Raw genomic sequence first — 21305 nt, forward strand, 5'->3', positions numbered from 1 at the left:
AATGTTTTGTGCATGTGACTTCTGGAAAATGATAACTGCAAAGGATGAATTTGTTCCATCTCTGATTACAGGAGGAAGCTGCTGCTAATAGGAATTCTGTGGATAGATGGTTTATAGGGCTGAGTCTGTGATGCCATCCTCTCATTTCAAATAAAATTACATCATTTTAATGCCTATAATCTGATTTGTTTCAATGCATTTTAATCAATCCCTCTGAATTATAGGTATAAGGCCATTTGTAAGATGGAGATTGCTCTCTTTGGTGTGCAGCCTGGAAGAGACAGATGGGATAAATATGAATCTTGCTCTGTTATTTCCCTGCTTGTCTCCCCTTGCATACCCACCATAAGAATACAGACTATTTAGATACATATTTTTGCTGCTTTAGGACATGTGATTCATTCACTCTGAACTTTTATTAGTATCTAGTATTTGTTTCTCCCTTGTGAGTTTTCTTTTTTTAAAATTTCATAGGTGTTGATTCTTTAAAATGTATACTTTATAGGCTACAGTCAAAAGGAAGAAGTGTGGATAATTGCTATTTGCATATTTACAAAGGGCCAGTTTGACTGTACTTGTTCATACTTAAAATTTAATTAATGAAGTGAATCTTCACTCTGAACACCTCTGATTTCAGAATCTGTGAGCATTTTTGTGCACTGACTCAATGTTTTCTCGCTCAGGTTCAACATAAAAGTGCAATTGCAGATTGTAGCAAGCTTCATGCTCACTGGTGTTTCTGGAGGTGCAAAATATGCCCAAAATGGACAACTTTTTGGCCGCTTTAAGCTCACTGAGACGCTTTCTGAAGACACTTTGGCTGGACGGCTGGTGATGACCAAAGTCAATGCTGTTTATTTATTGCCTGTCACTAAAGAAAAGTCAGCACAGACCCAAGGAACCAAAGAGAAGGTTTATGAAGCAGCTATTGAGGAGAAGACAAAGGATTATATCTTCTTGAGGGTATCCAGGGAGTGCTGCGAGGAGCTGAATCTTCGGGCAGATTGTGAAATGCAGGTAGGTCTGGGTGGAGGTGGTTGTGCTGTCAGAGCTCTTGGCCTTGTGTTTGCTTTGCCTGCATAATTGATGTGCTTACCAAACAGAAATAACCTCAGATTACAGTCACTGGAATTGCCTGGAATGAATGCATTTTCACCCAAGGTTTATCTCATCCCATTTATTTTGTTTTGGGGAAACATATGCAAGAATCCTAATGTCTTAATTTAACATGGATAATTGGTGTGGGAAGGCTTATGTCGTTCTGAGCTCTAGGTTTTGTGTTTGTTTTCTTAAAACAATAATTAAACTTACTAATTGATTGTATTTGAAACTTGACTGGAATGCAAAATGAGCTGAGGCTTCAGGAACTGGCTCATTTTTCCTTGAGTGTCTTATAAATCTTGGCCCAAGGCAGTAGATGTATTCTGCATTAGAAATTGGGTCCTAAAGTTGTTTGTAAAATCATTTAGTACTTTATATGTTTATCACTGAATTGGTGGTCAGATTCTTCAAGCATTACCTATATTTGAATGAATTTTAATTATGAGGATTTTTTTTATGAATAAATATTAACTGAAATTTTGGAAAGCAATCTTCACTTTAGAACTGAGGAGGTTGTAATTTACATTTACAGTTCTTGTTAAAGATGCTGGAGGTTTTGCTGCTCTCTTCAGTAGAGTTGATATTCCCTATGTGATTCTCAAACACTGATAAAACTGCTTTGATTTCTGTGGATTTTGGATAAGTTGAGTAGTTTCATTCCTTTTTCTCTTACAATTAGCCTCAGTTACTTGGTGGTTCCTTGTTTTGCTTTTATCAGGTAAACCGTTCATAAAGGTGGAGTGAACTTTAAAGCACCGTGGCTGCTGCCACTCTTTTATTTTTGGAGTGGTTCCTCTGCTCTGTGTCCTGCTTTGTGAACCTGGCAATGGATTAACTTCCTTTCCCACTGTTTTCTGATTGTGGAATGTATATTAAAGCAGGTTACATGCCTCTCCTTCCCAGATGGCCTCATTCAGTACTCTGCAACAACAAATAGAACTATTTGATTCCATCCAAGTAGCATTAAAAGCAAAACAAATCACAAGCTGTTAAGAAAGCAGTGAATGCAGGTAGATAATAGGAGGTATTTAATGCCAGGCACCTTGCTTGGAATCCCAGAAGGGGCTGTTAAAGTGTCACCCAGATGAGCATCACAGTTTTTCTGCATTTAAATTGCCCACATTAGGTTGTGTGGTCTTTTGTCAGCCTTGGGTCTGTCTGGGCAAAGATATTTTCCCCAGATAGATCAAACCACGAGTTTGGGACCATTGCCATGTGAATCTTTCCCAAACATCTGCAGGATGTGGCTGGGGAGGGATGGGTAGGACAGAGCTTGGGGAGGAGCTCGAGGGCAAGGATGAGCTGTGCCCTCACTCCTGAGGAGTGCAACCCTGCTGTGCAGAATGGGGCTGAGGGGCAGGTTGGCACAAATTGCACAAGGTGGAAAAAGAATTCTTGAATTTTCTTGTGTCCTATTTAAAAAAAGTTTTCTTAGCAGTTCCAAACACCTTTGTGATCTCCATGCTTAACGCTGTCAGATTTGTTGCTGCCCTTGTCTTCAGACTTATGGTTGTACATCTTGCTGTAAAATGTGATAGTCAAGATGAATATTTAATGTCTCTATATCTGCCAGAGATGGAAAGTTAATGGCTACACTCTGCAGGGATACAAACAAACATTGTTTATTTACAGTAAAGCTAGTGTTGATTTTACATGCTACATAATGATACCAACACTGTAATACTGAAATAAGAGTAGGAAAAAGAAAATGCTGATTTACAAAGGCTTTTGAAGGAGATGATCTGCAAGTAGTAAACATTACTGGTACACCAGAGTGATCCCTGTGGTGGGAAGGGGCTTTGTGGGCAGATAAAGGAATGTCAGGTACAACAAGTAGTTAAATCTAAAAGGATAAATTATTTCTCTGTGAGGAATTCTCCTCCTCTGTAGGAGAAAGATCCTGAGAGAAGTTTATATAGCTTTGAAAGAGAAGTGATCACTTTGCCTTCCTTCTGTCCTTCCTTTGTAACTGTCAAGGACTTCTTAAGGTTTTATATAAAGTGTCAAAAAAGAGAATTGTAAAAATATATTCTAATATTGCTTTGTGTTTGTTGAACTTTCTGGTTGGTAGCACCAATTCCCATGAGATAAAGTGTAATTAAGTAAGAATGGGCTAACATTAAACCAGCTAGAGGAGAAAATTACCAGACCAGATTGTTGCTGTGGGCATGGGGTTACATTTGGAATGGCTGCCAGCTCCATGGCTTTTCTCTGGGATGCCATGGGAGGCTGCACCTTCAGTTGGGATGGTGCTGATGGACCACATTCAGCTCATCTTTGCTCTGGTTCTCCTCCTCTCCTTTCCTGAAGGAAAGAAACAGCTTCTGTCAGGCGGTTGTGAAATCTCTCGGTACAGATGGCCAGAGAAATTGTTAAATAATTGATATTTCCAGGTAAATGAGGGGTGCTTTTCCCTCAGGAGGATTACGACAGGTGATTATTACAGGTTGCAGTAATGTGGCTGCTGTTGGTAACATGTTCACACTCACTGTAAATCTCAGAAAGAAACTTATTTACTCCTATTTAATCAAAAATGCTTATTAGATTTGTAGCACAGTTTTTATATAAACATACAGTGACAGCAGTGGTTTGGAAATAAACCTAAAAATGTGTATTAGTCCCTTGAAGTTTTTCAGCAGCTTTTGGTGTTTTTATGCTGGTTTTTATTAGTGCAGATCTGTGTCAAATTTTGTCGAAAGGCTTCTGTTTTGTTGTGAACATGGAGTTCTTCAGCATAATACTCTGATCAGATTAATTTGTTTCTGGAAAGATTAATTACTGCAAATTCAAATATGTGTAAATGATAATCTGAGTGAACTGTTTTTATGAGTAATTTCCCCAGGAGCTGCTTTTATCTCTTGTTCAAATTTAGAATGTACTTTTCTCTTTACCCTTTCAGTGTGTGTTTATGTGTCAACTACTTTCACTATCCATTGTTCTGTTCTGAATTGAATCAGGACTGTTAAGTGCTCTGCGTGATGTTTCTGGCTTTGTACCAGAATTTATGTTGGCAATATCTTTTATTTACTAGCATTGAAACACCTGTAATTGAGAGAACAAAAACAATGTATTGGTGAACAGCTAATTGTTAGAAATTAACTTTTGGGCAGTCCTAATAAAACTGAAAAGTTATGCCGTTCCAATGTATTTGACTAGAAATAATGTTTGGGGTTTACCTTTGTTGATTTATGTCATCTGTTGATCTGGTAAAATTTCTGGCCTGACATTTTTTTGAGGTTGTTCTTACAATAACAGATGGAAGCTGACATTTGTAAAAACAATGTATTAGGACAATAATATTTTCCAGGAGTGTTTTTTGTATTAAAAACCCCAAAAATTTCCAAGAATGCTTCCCCTTTATTTTTTTTCTGAAAGTACAGTGGAATCTAATCTTAAAAGTCAAGCAACAAAATCAAATTAGAGAAAATGCTTTATTTATCTTTGATTCAAAACAAGAGCAAAAAAAAAGCAAGTTAGTTTTATCACAGATAAACAGTTTTGTCACATTTGGATTGAATGCTGTTTGCTGTTTCCTTCTGAGAGCCAGAGGAGTGCAGGAAGATAAAAATGTATCACGTACAGGAAAGTCTAATGAGCATTTTCTAAACGAATCCTTTTTGTTCACCTCTCTGTTTCTTCACTGGTTTGTTGTGCAGGTTGAACTTCAGTTCCAGTTGAACCGCTTACCCCTCTGTGAAATGCATTATGCCTTGGACAGGATTAAGGACAACAGCATTTTGTTTCCAGATGTCAGCATGACTCCCACCATACCCTGGAGTCCCAACAGGTACATGAACACTTTAAAATCAAAGTTGGGGGGGAATGCAGCGCTGAATTTCTCACAGCAGATGGCTGAAATCTGTCCTCAAACAGGAAGCAAGCCATGCTCCTCATTAGTGCTGAGGCGTTCAGAGGAGGGAGTGAAACTGTGCTAAATAAAACAAGAGCAATGATCCTCCCAGGGCTAGAACCCACTGAGTGGGGCTTCCCTGGGGGTTTGGAGGCATCACAGTTCTACTGTGGCTGCAGAAAACAAACCTGCTGCTAATTTCTATGCTGCCGTCCTCATCTGGAAACATTGTACTTTATAGGAATGTCAGTGCCAGTTCCAAGAGGTTTGTGCAGGGTCCCAAGTGTGCAGAGTCCTGTTTGTAAGGGCTGATCCATTAATAATTGTTCTTGGATATATCCCAGAGGGTGTGGTTATGGAAGGTGTGGCAGTGAGTCTTATAGGACCAGCCTTGCTCTTTCAAGCAGCCCAGAGATTCTTTCTATACATATCTCACAGCTTCCTTTATGCAATTATAAACCCCTGTGTTATATAAATACTTCTAAAGAAATGATGTAGTGAAAATAGTTTGTCTGGAAGAGGAAGCTTAGGGAGGAGGAATGTGAGGCTGTGTGGCTCAAGGAATATGGTCAGTATTCTTGCTCTTGATAAAAGAGGCATGAGCTTTCTGTGCTTGGAGACCAGGGAGATGAGAGGAATGTGGAATTGATAGTCTGTACAGCTTGGGAGGAGTTGTGTGAGGCCTTGAAGGTGAGAATTAGGAGTGTGATTGTGGTGCAGGACAAATCCAGAGATAGCCCAGGCATTAAAAGGAAAACAATCTGTCAGAAAGCTGAGACAGTGAGGTACTGTAACACAAAAAAACACTGGAAAAAATTGTAGTTTGTTTCTGGAAGTGTAAGAACAAATCCAGTACAAGGGTGGGATCAGTGTTTTGGGTTGGATGATCACTGTGTGCATCAGAGCTTTGACAGTACTGAGAGGAAGAAGGGAATAAGTTCTGTTTAGAGCTACTGCAAAGCTAATAGAGGTCAGTGACAATCTGTTCAGTGACTTAATTAGGTTTTGAGTGATTCTTACAAGGAAATAGTGTTTAAGCATAGTTTGGAAGTAAGCAGTGATTTCAATAAAAAGGAGGCAAGTCAAATAGAATAGAACTTTTATCTTCCTTGTACATACCAGTTGTAGCTGATATGTTGGTATAATGTTTTGTATTTTTTGATTACATAAATAAAAGACAATGACTATAGTTCAGTTTAAGTCAGTTCCATCTGGTAGCTTGATTTGTCCTTCCTTAAGAATCAAATTAACTCCAAACTTTCTTGTTTTTCTTCTGTTTCTGTTTTATGTCCCTGTTCCTTTCCTGTATTTCTTAGTCTCTTGCCAGCTTGTTGTTCATAGTCATCTTAAAAGTTAAAATTCAGTCAATTCCCTCTTGATCTTGCTCCCTGTTGCTAACTACTTCTGAACAGGAACTTTCCCAGTCTGTAAGAAGTGTGGTGCTTGTACCAAAGCAGATCACATTACTAAAGTATGGCCATATGTGCAGCAGTGACAGGTGTTTTTTACTATGCACGTCTACTTTTAAATCTGTCAGTGGGAATATTAAAAACTCTGTCTAGAAATCTTCAACTTCTTATGCTTGCTGGAATTTTTTGAAAGCATCTTCTTCCCAGTGCTGGCATCACTGGCTGCTTACAACAAAAATCCTTTTTTTTAGACTGCTTTCCCATTAGAGGTATGTGCCCTGATCATCTTAAAAAAAAAAAAGAAGTTTGTAGTTAATTGGTAGCCAGTAGTTTTAAAATTTGATTCTAGATAACTTCTGCCAAGCCCTGGGGTTGTGTAACTGCTTACTTTTAAACTTGACAGTGTAAATGCTGCAGGGAAAAAACATAACTAATGAAACTATTATTTGAATGATAAGAGTACAAAAATCATTATATGTTTACCTACCTTTGTTATCAGGGAATGGTGCAGTATGTCCTTCTTCTAAAATGTGTGCTCTGCAGGTTAACTCTTGTGAAGTGGGATGATGTAACTTGAGAATAAGTTGAAACCACTCCCCCAAGTGATTTATTGCAAATAGCAAATTTTTAGGATTAAAGCATGTGATTGTTTTGCTAGATTTGTTGATTTGTTTCATGTGACACAGTCCATACAGCAGCTCTGTAAAGGCTCTTCAGTTCCTTTAACACCTTTGAAATCATCCCTGATTTAATTTCTGCCTGGCAGTGGATTGTGAGGGCTCCTGTTTGTAACCTCTGTGGCCTCCTTTTCCCAGACAATGGGATGAGCAGTTGGACCCTCGGCTGAACGCGAAGCAGAAAGAGGCTGTTCTGGCTATCACCACCCCACTCTCCATACAACTGCCTCCTGTTCTTATCATCGGTCCCTATGGGACAGGAAAAACCTTCACTCTGGCTCAGGCAGTCAAGCACATCCTCCAGCAGCAGGACACCAGGTGAGAGGGGGCACTGAACACACAGCAGCACCCCACTAGCAGGGAGGATGTGATTTTTTGCTGAAATTCAAGTCAAAGATAGAAATACAGAGTTTCCACCCAGCTTAGAAACCAAAAAACCCAAGCCATCCATCATCGTTTGGGATGATAAAGTAATTTTATAATCTTGGCCTGTATTTGCCATTTAGAACAAAACTAATTAAAATGGAATTTATGTAGAATGGCTGTGATTTGCTCAGCATGGGAAGTTTTGCAGAATGGTAGATAACAAAAGTTGGTCTTTAAAATCAAGTCTAGATTAATAATTGCAAAATGATTATTGAAAAACTGTTTGATAACTGAAGGGCTTGAGCTGAGGGCTGAATCATGGGAAGTGCAGTAGGTCAGTGAGTAGTTCCATGAAGAGGAATGTGCAGGAAGATGGCCACTGTTTCCTTTTTTTTGTATTCTACTGCTTTGACTTGTTTTCTGTTTCTTCATTGCTTTTTTATTTGCATCCATTTATTCCAGCAGGATTCTCATTTGCACCCATTCTAATAGTGCTGCTGATCTCTACATAAAGGATTATTTACATCCATATGTAGAAGCAGGCAATCCCCAGGCAAGACCTCTCAGGTATTTTTTTAAGGCTTATTATGTATCTATAAAATATTATTCTTAAGAAAAGGTGTCTATTAAAAAGGTTAAAGAACTTTTAAGACATAAAAGTGTATTGGCATTAGCAGCAGTGCTTTTAAAAACAGCCTAAAAGGAACCTGAAATGTTGTAACATAATTTTTGGTCATTTGTTAAATAAAAATAGACATCCTTTTTTAAGCTTTTATTATTCTGTTGATAAATGTGTCTTTCCTAATGAGCAAGCTTTTGATATGCTCCTCTAAAAGCTACTATGATAAAATAAAATGGACTTTAATTGTATTTTGATTTCTGAAAAATTTGACTCACAATTACAAGGCTAATTTGGAAACTGGGGCTCCCCACCTGTCTTCTTGAAGAAACATTTTGGTATCACAGGAGCTACTTACTTAGAGAATCATGTAAAATTAGTTTGTCTTCTTCTGATAAATCAGTGTGAAGTGATTGTTTATGTGTTGAGATGTACTTACCATGGGTGTTTTGGGGAAATTGGTTTAGGGGAAAAAAAAAAGCAGAATCTGAAGAGCAAGGAGGGCAAACTTGCATGGAAATAGTTAAGGAGGATTTATTTATGGTCATGAATCTGCTCCTGGGAACATTTTGCCCAGTAATCACAATGTATACTTCATACTGCTAACTTGGTGTATATATAGAGTTTAAATTATGGGCGTCATTTTCTCAATGCCAGTGGGTGAATTTATAATATTACTAAGAAAATGACTTTGTGTTTACTTGCTAGCTATTAAAAGCCATCCTGGACTTATATTTTATGCAATGTCAGTAAAGCCAGTGAAGTTATGTGAAAGGGCTACGTTTGCAACAGGTGTAAATTCTCTTAGGTCTGTTGGCTTTGGTTGCCATGTGACATTTTACAGACACTGAGGGTCTGGCCAAGGGAAAGAGGGCAGTGTTATTTTTTAAAATACATCTTTGATCTGGTTGTGTTTTAACATAGATTGTCTTCAGGTGATTTGTAAAGCACTTTGGGATGAAAAACATTATGGAGTTCTTAATTTTCTGAAGGCAAAAAAATGTGTGTAATCCACCCTTTTGGGAATATTGAAGTGTGATTTAACACTTCAAATATTAAAACTGTTAAATACAGTTTTATTGCTGCCAGCTTTTTGCTGCCTAGTTTTCAACTGTGTTGTCCAGTCTCAGAAATATGAAAAACATAAAAAGTGTTATTTTTCTTACGGTTAAAATTTATGTGCCTATTTGCCAAGACAATCACAGCATGTAATTTAAAAGTCACTGAATGTTTGAATTTAAGTTTAATCATTGTAGTATTTGTTATGAAGCCTTCAGAAAGTGCTGCTGTCTGATGCTGTTCAAATAGTCAGGACACTTCTATAAAAAATTGAAGTTTAAGAAAATGGAGCCACCTCTTGAGTTGTGTGTATATGTTAGTGGATCCATAAGTATGTATGGTTCAAATAAAAAATCTGACAGATAATTGCTGTTTGAGCACAAAGGGCATTAACCTGCTCTGGCAGGAGTTAAAGGTCAATTTTTCTGAATCCAAACTGGAGTTGTGTGAGACTCCCAGTTCAAAATTATTTATGTATGTACCTCCCTTATTGACTGTTGTAAGGGCGTATTTTCAAATTAAAATCATTACTGTTAGATTAAACTAGGGAATCTGAGCCTCTCACAGTGTTTTAAAGGAAGCATCAAGTGGAGCAGAAGCTGTTAATTATTCAAGGTAGATGTGCTGCTTGCAGAGTTCGTTGTGTTTCTAAATAACTGAACACTTTGCTGTAGATTTTATCCCTTATTTACTCTACAAGTGATGAGTTGGCTTAGTGGGGAGCAACATAACATTTTATAATATTTATGTTGTTTTTAAAAAAGGAAGGCTAAATTATTTAACATTTTGTACTGAAAACCATGTAGATATTTCTGTGAGTAAGATGTACATTAAATAAATTATCCTGTCAGTGATGTGACATAAAAGTTTGAAAAGTAGGGTTTGTGGGGCTTTTTGTTTAAATATCATGTTACAAATTTGTATTTTCTCTTAATAAAATAGCCTTCTGTGCCCTTTGGAAAATACAAAGTCAGAGTGAACAGTGAGAATTTATATTAAATCTAACTTCTGCACCTAAATGAAATACCAGTGAAGCCTGAAGGCCAAATTCTCCTAGTCCTGATGCCCATAAACAAATTATTACCCAGAAAAAAACTGCGCCCCTGGGTTTGATTAGATGAGTCAACTGTATTAGGGGCACACTGCAAAACCTGCCTTTTACTGGAGGAACTTGACACTGAAACAATTTCATACACTCATGTAAATGAATGCAGAAATGTTTCTGAAGGAATGAAACCCAAACCCAAGCTACAGCTGGGAGGAGAGAGCCTCGATTAAGTGCTTCTGTTTGATGGTGAGACACCTGATTTTTAGTGTGCAGGAGCAGCCAGGCACCTTCAGATGGTGAGTCAGAGCTGTAAGAGGGAGTAATTGGCTCCTAATTTGTATATTATTTTACTCTGTGCCTGTCTCCATCGGCTGCTGGAACCTTCTGGAGGTGGGTGCTGAGCTCCAAGAGTGTTGTAGCAGAATTCCTCTCCTAAAAACTCCAGCAAGCAGAGAGCAGCAGTTCCTCTGCATGTTGCTGGGTAGTGGTTGAGTTATTGTTATAATATTGAGTATTATTTTACTTGCATCTTTCAGATTGAGTTGTTTCCATATGCTGGTTTTATATGGAATACTAAGGGAAAAGAGGTTGACAGAGCCTTCATCCGTATATTGAATATTTTTATTTATTCCTAAGCGTGTTCTTGCTTAGGAGTAAGTGAAACTAATATCTTCAGTTTAGCAGTGTCAAAAAATAAGTTGGTTCTGTTAAAAATATCGCACTGAAACCCCTTCAGTTCATTTTTTTACTACTTTGATCATAACATCCATGTGTAAGTCTTACATATATTCTGGAACCAGGTAGCTTTAGTATGTGGCTGTTAGCTAAAAATTATCCAGGTTACAAAAACTAATCCATGGGAGCCAGAGTTGAATTAAAAAAGAAAGCAAACAGCAACCCAGACCAAAAACCCCCAGCAGGTTTTAAGAAACCATTGCCCCTTTTTCCTAAGTTCCTGTACTGAAAATGGAATTAATTCATCTTATCAAACATTGGTTTGGAAAATAAATGACACTTCTGCCAATTACTTTTTTCCTGAAACTCTAGCTTCCATCTTATCCATCCTTAAAGGAAAAAGAGATTGAAAAAAGAGAACTTTAAAGTTGTAGGACAGGTTTTTCATGTGTTTTCTGCATCCCAAGGAAGATACTTGTTTGTGAGAATGAGCCTCTCTTTGGAGATGGATATAAAGAAATGGAGGAGGGAAATCAGGTTCTTTTAAAGTTTTCTTTAGGCTTCTTGGGACTAGTTAGATTTATTTTTTTTTAAATAGTCTCTTAACAGAGACATGAAGTTAGCCTGTTAGATTCCTTTCCCTCTGAGCTTCTGTGCTCTTTTTACTTGAGGGATTTCAAGCGAGAAGTCACAGCACAAAAGCTGAGGAGGTGGGATGTATCCAAGAAAGGTTTATTGGAACACAGCCTGAAGGGGAGAGTCCTGACCTTTCTATTCTGAAGTGAGAGGAGTCAAGTTCAGAACAGGGAAAAGAAGTTTTGAAGAGCTGAAGTTGAGTCCCCACTCACTCTGTTGTAAGGAGTCACCAGAAGAAGTTAGTGTTGTTGGACAGGAGTACAAATGAAACTCTTTTTAGCCTCCCTCAGAGGTTCTGACTCCAAACTCCCTCTTTATTAAATTCTACAAGTGTATTTTAAGTGGCTAGAAGCAATCCCAGCCTGGAACTACTTGATTTGACTGACACTTAGTTGAAATAGTTGGGGAAAATTTCTTTTTTGATGTCATGGCAGGGAAGATGATGGAAGCACAGGCAGGTTAGCTGACAGCTTGTGGAATTCTTGGGCTCATTGGCTGGAGCTGCACAGACATTAAGGCTTCTCTTGTGGGTATCCAGATGCCAACTTAGAAATAAAGGTGAGCTGGATTTCCACAGGAAATGCAGATCCCTTGTATGTTAACCAAGCATTAAATACAGTGGATATATTCACTGCCTTTGTTTACAGAAGATTGAGTCCCAATTTATAGTCTGGGATTTCCATTTTGAGGCAATGCTCCGTGTATGTGCCAGTCATTTCACTGCCTGTGGTTTGGGTAAACCTTACCCTGCAAGGTTTTCATTTCTCCAGAATTAAAGCCTTGATATGAGGCATGTGATGGGGAAAAAAAAACCTCTCTTGTAAACTGTGGCTGGGATTGGAGTCTGTGGCTGCAGCTTTTGCCCACTTTGTACCCAAATAATAATAAAATGTGTTGTGGGTACTAATGAGTGTTTTGATTAGTAACTATCTGACTGCTGGAGTTAAGGAACTCTGCTTATGCAGGTTTAAGACTAAACATTTTAGAAGTTTAATTTGTTTAATCAGAAGTTAAGGGCATGTTGCAGGGTGAAATGTTATGATTTGTGTTAAGCTGGTAAACCCCATTTTTGTAATTGGTTCTTCCAGCTTTGAGAGAAAAACACCTAATAATGAAATTATGGGTGATTTTATTAGCCTGAGTTGCACCTGAGAAAGAAAGTCCTTGTTCAGTGAGGCTTAACTTCTCTCATGACATTTTCGAAGTAGTCACATCTGTCAGGTGTTTTTATGCCAGTGGTGAATAATAGCTCTGGGATACCTATTTGATCTCACATCAAAATAAAAGAAATTAATGGGTAAGCAGCAATGCAGTTTGAAATGCTGTCAGCCAATCTGTGAGTCACCCACAGTTGAATTTTTGTAATAAAAGACAGTGCATGGTATAATAATGTCTAATAACCATAATATTTTGCATTTCAATAGCACCTTTCATCCAAGAATCTCAAAGTGCTTTACAAACATAAACTCCCAATAAACTCAGTACTGCTCACAGTACTCCTGTGAGGTGGTGGGTAAGTATTACCCAGTTAAGGTTGGGAAAGTGAAGCACACAAAAGCTGAGGATAAAAAAGCTGGGATAGGTGGAGCAGGGGTTATCTGACTCCCTTGTTGTAGCTGTTAGGCCATGATTTGGTGTAATAACAGTTTATCAAATAAAGCTCATCCATTTGATAGCTGAGAAGAAATAAATATGTGGGGGTAACATTAGAATCCTCTTGTTCTGAGGATGACTCAGGAGTGTGGGGGTTGTTCCTGCACTGAAGTTACCTGGAGTTACCTTTAGTCTCCAAGTGTGGATTTGCCTTGGTTGTGTTGTTGAATAAAAAGTCATTCAGGGTACTGAAGTGCCTTTGCATTTCATTTTGTCCAAAATGCACATTGTATCCTCACAAACCAGATTTATTCTAATCCTGGTACTCGTTTCTCTCACATTACACAGAGCTCAGCTGTAATTTTCAGACGTGGGTGGACATGTGATAATCCAGAGTCCAGCCAGTGCACTCATGCTCTGCAATTAGGTGCATAATTACACTTTTCCAAGCACTTTATTAATAATTTGGGATTTGAACTATGGGTGCAAGAAAAATAAAATAATGAATAGCTAAACGGAACAGCATTAAATCCCATATTTAGAACTGAATTTAATTAATTTCATCTTAATTTGCTTTGGAAATAAATTTTAAAAAATTAAATTTCAAACTTTAATTTCTGTACAATAATTTCTTGTAGTTTAAAGGTTCTGCTTCAGATTTATAGTTCTTGATAGAGATTACAGTGGTGAGGAACACCTGATGGAGGTGTCACAAGGCACCTTTATCCAGCTCCTTGCTGGATGTGTTCACCCTGTGGAGTTATTTGTACTCTGTACACAGCCTTTTCTCTTCTGTGTTTCTCTTCCATGTAGCTGAACTGGCTGTAACAAGTCATCCTCTCCTGGGAAAAAATTCACTGATCCCGTGTTTATAATGGCCCAGCGTCATGGGAGGGTGTCTGAAGTCCTTGTCAATGAAGTCAATGTTCTTATATTTTAGACTCCAGCCAAACTTCTGGCACTGTTTTCTCATTATTTTATCCAGAATATCACAGTTATGGTAAAATAGTATGATAAAAAGATGAATCCACCTCATGTTTGGTTTGTAGAATTCAGACAACACACGGGATGGGTGGAAGGAACAACAGGATTTGAATATATTTCATATATCAGCTGCAGTGGCTGAGATGTGCAGATCACTGTCAGTTCCATTCTCTAGGCTATAGTTACATTTCAGGTCAGGAGATACTTCTTTAAAATGAGTTTATTGTAAGTTTAAAATTAAATAGGCATTACAGGACAAAATTTTGAAGCATTTACCGATTTCTATATGTGAATTAAAACCTGCTAACTTTAGTTCATGTATGTAAAACTGCACTGCAATAATAGAAGGTGAATCCGAGACATTTTAGCATGTAATTCTGCACAGTTGTGGCATTTTACTTCTTCAAAATGACATTTATTTAGCAGAGAACAGAATAGTAGTATTTGAAATATTTGAACTACTAGGCTGTCGCTGTGTCCAGAGCTCGTGGAAAATAAACCCATTTTTCTTTCCTAGGGTATATTTCCGAAATCGCTGGGTAAAGACTGTTCACCCAGTTGTGCATCAGTACTGTTTGATATCAAGCACACATTCCACCTTTCAGATGCCACAAAAAGAGGACATCCTTAAGCAACGAGTGGTAGTTGTTACTTTAAATACATCACAGTATCTATGTCAGCTGGATCTTGAACCAGGTAAGATAATTTCTAGACAAGAAGTGTCCATGTTTGAGGAATATCTTCCTCTTGCCAGTGTTGCTCCCTTACCCAATTCTTGGAACTGTTAAAAAATAAACAGTGATGATCTTAAAATGCTCTTTTGTTTTTTTATGAACAAATGTTTATTACAAAGCTGTCAACTGCTGGCATTCTGATTAACCTTTTGCTTGTTCTTCTTTTTCCTTCTTTAAAAAAAATTAAATAAAGAAGCAGTACTATCTATGATCTGGTGTTTCTGAGGTCCAAGAGGGAAAATTCTTTTTGAGATTCTGACTTTGAATATTATGCTCATTAAGGTCATTACTCAGTGGAGCATGTAAGCATAAATAACAGAGCTCTTTTCCCTTGTTTTGAGAATTGTTTAGTTTTGTAGACAACTCCCACAAATACAAGCCCTGTCTTGGTTAACATGATACATGATAAACTGAAATATATTAGACTGATTTTTTTGGGGCAGAGGCTGCTTAGGGTTTATTATTTTCCTGATCTCCAAATTAAATAATCTGATTTTTGGAGAACATGGAATTTCTTTACATAAGTTGTTAAGGTTAGCTTTTTATGGCTACATTTAAGCATTTGTTGCAGCAGAGAAAACTAATATGGAATTTATGGTAAATATTTTTGGGTCTTCAGGCAGAAATAGCTGCTTTGTTTGGCAGTGGGCTGTGTACAGTGATGCCATGGCAATGTCTGTGCAGCTGTGTGAAATTCATGTTTTCCAAAGAAAATTGCTACATTTTTATGTATGTAATCTGAATTGGATGGTGCACTAAGTCCTCTAATACTTTGTTTTAAACCTTAATATATCACAGACATCAATGCATAAAACCACTTCTATACCTATCCTGAGTTTAGATTTCATAAAATGTAAATCTACAGTGGCCAAGTTTTTTTTTCAAGTGCATGTTCTCCAGTGTGTAGATTCCCACCAAACCTTTGGTCCAATATTATCATAAGATTGAATTTAAATTTTCCTTCAACTTCTGTTCCTTTTTTCCCCCCCAACATTCCTTTAAGCCCATAACCAGCAAAATGCTCAGGTATGTGTGCAATTTTAATGGGAAATTTAGTATATAAAATAGTTACTAGGGCTCAAGTACATGAGGAATTCCTTGTCATTGTCACTGTCCAAAGCTTTTCAACTTTCATGGTGGTGAAATGACTTTCAGATTTGAGAACCTCTTGAGGGATGGTCTGCCAAGAGATATTTCTTCTTGGTTTAAGGAGGGCTCAGATAAAACTCGTGTTTAGTTTCATGAGTATCACAAGAAAGAGGCAGACCTGGGGGCTCCTGCTAATGTCCCTGGCAACCAGGTGACATTTGTTGGTCATTTGATGGGTTTGAAAATTGTGTGGTTTTCAGTAGTTGCTAGAAGTTAATTTGTGTGAGCCATATTTTTTTTTTTTTAATTCTAGTTCTGGTTGCTATCAGAATACAGGATGTTAAGTTCAAGTTCTTGTTTTGTTACTAATATTAACTTTATCATATTTCAAGTTTCATTTATTTGCTGATATCTCTGTTTTACAGGGTTTTTTACACACATTCTGTTAGATGAAGCTGCTCAAGCTATGGAGTGTGAAACAATTATGCCTCTAGCATTAGCTAATAAAAACACAAGAATTGTCTTGGCTGGAGACCATATGCAGGTAAGAGCTATGCAATTTTTGAGTATGAAGTGCATATGTAGAGCATTTGTATTTATCTATTTCAGTTATTTATCTGCATAATCACATAATAGATGGGGAATCCAAGGAGAATTCCAGGGATGTTATTTGAGTAAGATATGAGGATATTTGTTAAAGTCAGGAGTTCATGACTGGTATTACCTGTTGATTTTTAAAAGAATTCAAGAGTATGGAGAATTAGGATTGACAGAACTTTAAATTTTCATTAGAAGCATCTAATCTGGTGAAGATTTGAACAAGTGAAAAATGGGAAACTGAAACTAGCCAGTGCTTTTATGTTTTTGCAAAGTGCCTGGGAGCTGCTTGGTTTGGAGAGTTTAAAACACTGATTATGGCTGTCATTTTGCAGCCTGTAGGCATGAGAAAGCATGCTTGGAAAAGTCAGCTTTACTTGCTTTATTGATTTAGGCCAGATTTATTTGTTTTTATAGATTTGCCTTTAATTCTCTTTGCATCTCCCAGTAGCAGTAGAGTGGATATTTGCTTTGGTACAGTAACAAACTCAGAATGGTGTTGCCACCTATGATTTAATGCTACTGGATAATTTCAATGATATTAGTAATGTCAAGGACTGGGGTAGTGCTTTTTATATAATGCTCTCAAAATGCTTTTCAAGAGCTTGGAATTCTTACTTCAGGCTTGATCTCATCAGCCCATCTGGGTGGGTGAAGTCTTCCCTGTGTGTCTCAGGCTGCTCTATAGCTCAGGGTCTTACAGGAGATCCTCTCTCAGGTGTCCAGCATTTAAATTTCAAAAACTAATATTTAGCTGAAGTGAAACTCAAGACTCTGAATCATATTTATTCAGAATGACAAAATAGATTGGCTTAGTTTCTACACTTGGAAATTGTATTTTAAAAATCTCATTTTTATCATCTTTGGTTCTGTTTTTCCTGCTATAATAGATGGTGGTTTTATTGTTACACAGGCCCCTAGGAGTTTAGTGTAATAGTAAATAGGTCACTGGGTTTTTGTTTTTTCAACAACATTTCTATTTAACTTTTTAAATGGTACTAAAATGTCTTTGTTTTCTGATTTGTACTATTTGTGGTAATAACTTAATTGTAAAAGTGGTTGTCAGAATAATAGTGTATTCTAAACACAGTTTTGAGTGTTAAACTTAGATAGAAGGGCTCTGCATAGTTATTGAATATTTTATTGTTCCTTTAAGACCATGCTGGTCTTTTGTTACTTTTCTGGTAGGAAGGAGCATTTCTGTGGAATAGCTGTGGTCTTTGTCTTCCAATGATGAATGTCCAGTAAAAGGGAGGTTTCATTTTTGGTTTGATGCAAAAACAATGCAAATACATATGCTGGGAGCATGAAATTCCAAGTCCACCCATTTAGTTACATTTTCTTTGTGTGTGTGTGTCTATTACAGCTCAGTCCTTTTGTCTACAGTGAATTTGCCAGGGAGAGAAACCTTCATGTTTCCTTGCTCGACCGGCTCTACGAGCACTACCCTGCAGAATTCCCGTGCAGGATCCTGCTGTGTGAGAACTATCGCTCCCATGAAGCAATCATCAAGTAGGTGTGAACTTTTTCACTGTATCATGTGCTTCTTCTGACTGCTTGCAAGTAAGCAAAAGAGCCAAGCACAGCTGAAGTGTTTCTGTCACGAAATCTTATTTGTTTCAAAGTTAATTAGTGATTCTGTGTTGTAATTTGGTCTCCTAGAGCAGCTGCCAGGGCTGTGGGACAGAACCCTCATTCAGGTGGGGGTGCTTTGGCTGCTTGCACACTAAACCAAATAAGAGCCAACTTTCCCTTTTTAACCATCCAGCAGTCTATTATATAGGTTCTGTGCTTCTTTGAACCATTTCAGAATTTTAGATTTACTGGGGTGAATTATCTTGGAATGGTAAGCTGTGGGCAATGTAAGGAACATATGGATATGCAACTGTGAATGGAAAAAATAGGTCAAATTTTGAGCATGTTTCTTTACTGTTGACATCTTTTTTTACTTCTTTCAAGACAAATTAATCAGTGGGTTTGCATTTTTATGCTGTGATAAACTAATGGCTGCCAGTGTAATGAGCTCATCCACGAGCTGTGCTGGAAAGAGTAAGTGCAATCATGGGGAAAAATGCTAAAGTTTAAATCCTGGCTCAAATATATACTGAGGAATATTATGTTGGTATCCAGTCATACTAATTAGGTCATGACTGTGTTCAAAGCAAAAACAGAAATATTTAAGTGCTCTGGGGAATCAAAAGTGAGAATCTAAAATACTTTTTTTACATAGCTTGATCTGTCTTCACTTTATGGGCTTTGTAATTATAGGCTGAGTGCTGCTTAATTTCTTACCCATTTTTTGAGTTTCTGGATTTGAAATGAGAGAACATCTGTAAAGGAAGGGATCATTTCAGCTTTTCTTTAGAGATCACTTCCATGTCATTTGCCTCAGAAAGATAATGAAAATTCACTTCAGCAGGAGTTCAGACAGGGAGTTCCAAGGAAGATTCACTGTGTTGAACACCGAGGCGAGGATGCAGAAACACCACTGGGACTGGTTGGTTCTCTGGTGAAAGTCCAGTGTGCCCAGTTCCACTGGGAGGTGTTGCTGTGTGAGGTGAAAACAGCTGAACACTCTCATGGTGGGCCCTTTAGGAGATGTTTCAAGTCTCTTTTTTTGTATAATATGGAATTTCCCTTGACAAATGGGACCGTGACACTTAGGACAGAAGTGTAGGAAGATGAAGGGCTCATTAATCATCTCTACCTCACTGAAGCAGAGACACCATGAGAAATTGAGGAAAGAAGGAGCCATTAGTTCAGCCTGACTTTGGAGCTGTAATTGGAAAAAACAGCCCATACAGAAAAGTTTAGTTGTTTAATGAGATCTCATTACTAAAAGTTAATTTGCAGAAGAGATTGGTTAGTTTTGCCCCCTGGCTGCTGTGGAGTGACAACCCAGCCCAGATTGGAGCCCAGTGTTCTTCAGGGTTGTCCAGGGTAAGCCAATTCAGGTCAGGGGTGGGCTGTAGTGCTTTGATGGTGATTTGGTAGCAGGAAAGTTTCTGTGCCTTTTCCATGAGCAGCTGTTTCCATCTTAAGCTGCAGTTCTGGAATCCTGGAAGAACTCGATGGACCCACCTGAGCTGCACAGTCTCCTGCTTTGGTTGTCTTCATGTCAGTCTGTACTGAGGTTACTGCAGCCTCTGAGTGATATCCAAAGAAGGTTAAGGTTGGAGGCTGAGCATTGAAAGTGAGATGGTACCAAAATTCACTAATTACTGGAAGCCAGTGCATTCATTTAGCTCTACTGTGCAATAGCAACACAGCATTTGCAGCTCTCTGCAGTCTCTCCTTGCTGCCTTTTTGTCTCATTCCATTCACTTTGCCTTTTTCCCTCCTACATTTCACCATGAAGTAGTTCTTGCCTCATTTCTTTTTCAGTCAGCCAGCTGCTGGAATGGCTGCTGCCAGCAGAGGAGCTCTGTTGTGGTTGTGTTTCTGGTCTCTAGCAACATAGATCAGCCTGGAGTAGAAGTCACAGAAGAAAAGCTTGGTTGACAGCTGAACGCTTGGCCTGCGTCGTGCTCAGTGCACACGAAATCTGTAGTAAATTTATCTTCCATGTTCAATAACTCTTAACTGACATGAGCAAGCTCATTGTCCAGCCTGGGGAATAACCAGTGCCTGACAGCAAGTGTTCTTTTGCCCAGTTTTCAGCCATCAGAACTTCTGAGTGAAGCATCAGTGAGAATGTTCATAACTTTGTCGAGCTTTAGATGAGAAGAAAAAACAGCCTTTGTAGAAAAACTGTTGGAGAAGCATATTTTTAGTACCTTCTGCTGTGTCTGTAGTAGGGAAATATCAGTTCAGAGGAATCATTTGAAGATGCTGAATAGTAATCAGCGGTTCTGTTTTCCTTATGAAGTATTTTGTGGTTGCATATTTCATCAGGGAGATTTGCATATTTTATCAGTGAGCTCATGTGTAGACTCCACATTTTACCCTGTTTTGCCTTGTTACAGTTACACATCCGAACTTTTCTATGAAGGCAAATTGATGGCAAGTGGAAAGCAGCCAGCACACAAAGATTTCTACCCTTTGACTTTCTTCACAGCACGTGGAGAAGATGTGCAAGAAAAAAATAGTACAGCTTTTTACAATAATGCAGAGGTAACTTTTTGCTTTTACTCTTGATTGTTTTCTTAAAGCTCCACTCTCCCAAATTTACTGGTTTATGCCCAGTGTGGGTGGAAGACATAAATTGTCCTCTACTAGGAAAGGGGAACATGGAGTTCGCTAAACATGATGTAATGAAAATTGCAATTGTAGTAAACATTTCCACTAATTTACCTTCTTTTTTCTCTGCAAATTATAAGCCACATCTCATTCTCCCAGGCTCATTCTTCAGGATGTCTTTCCTGATAATTTATGTGACATTCTGATGGATGTATCTTAGCAACTGAGAGTAACTGCAATTTGAAGTAAAACTTAGATTTCTTTGACTGTTGTAGAAATGTTCCCACTCAGATAAGAGTCCTCTGGAGTAACATTTCACATTTCCTTTAATATGTTTAGGATCAGTGTCTAACTGATAATGCGCAGATGAGATTCTTTTAGGTGAGAACTTATTCTCCATGTGTTTGTTTCACATAGATTTATTTGTATTCTTCAAAAATTACTTTCATTCTGATTCCTTCCCTTGTGTTTAAAAGTACCAAACAACCTGAGCCCACAAGAACAAACACATGCAGCAGCACCCACCTCCCACCTGACCTGATAATGCTTTTCATAGTGGAAGGTGCCTTTTCCCAGTCACCTCCAGTTAGGGGAGAGAGAGAAAAATCAAAGAAATAACAGTAATTTTCATAAGCTTAGGAGGAATTTCTGGTTAGTGCTTGTTACAAAGCACTGCAGAGCTGCCTGTT

The 21305-nt window shown here is 38.0% G+C and overlaps 1 protein-coding gene across 8 annotated transcripts in view; it reads left to right on the top strand.

The window, feature by feature from the left end:
- Positions 1-21305, top strand: part of HELZ (helicase with zinc finger) — an 86661-nt gene that overhangs the window by 38141 nt on the left and 27215 nt on the right. For 5 of the 8 annotated variants that reach the window (XM_086857502.1, XM_086857505.1, XM_086857507.1 and 2 more), the window contains 8 exons: positions 684-1017; positions 4758-4888; positions 7176-7355; positions 7869-7970; positions 14535-14713; positions 16266-16384; positions 17804-17949; positions 20403-20550. In XM_086857502.1, the coding sequence (XP_086713628.1) occupies positions 684-1017; positions 4758-4888; positions 7176-7355; positions 7869-7970; positions 14535-14713; positions 16266-16384; positions 17804-17949; positions 20403-20550 (1339 nt within the window). Of the gene's footprint in view, positions 1-683; positions 1018-4757; positions 4889-7175; positions 7356-7865; positions 7971-14534; positions 14714-16265; positions 16385-17803; positions 17950-20402; positions 20551-21305 lie in introns of all 8 variants that reach the window. The other 3 variants (XM_086857501.1, XM_086857503.1, XM_086857504.1) reach the window with 1 other exon arrangement.

This window comes from Cyanistes caeruleus, chromosome 19, assembly GCF_971803275.1.
Source record: "Cyanistes caeruleus chromosome 19, bCyaCae1.hap1.1, whole genome shotgun sequence".
NCBI classification, from domain to species: Eukaryota; Metazoa; Chordata; class Aves; order Passeriformes; family Paridae; genus Cyanistes; species Cyanistes caeruleus.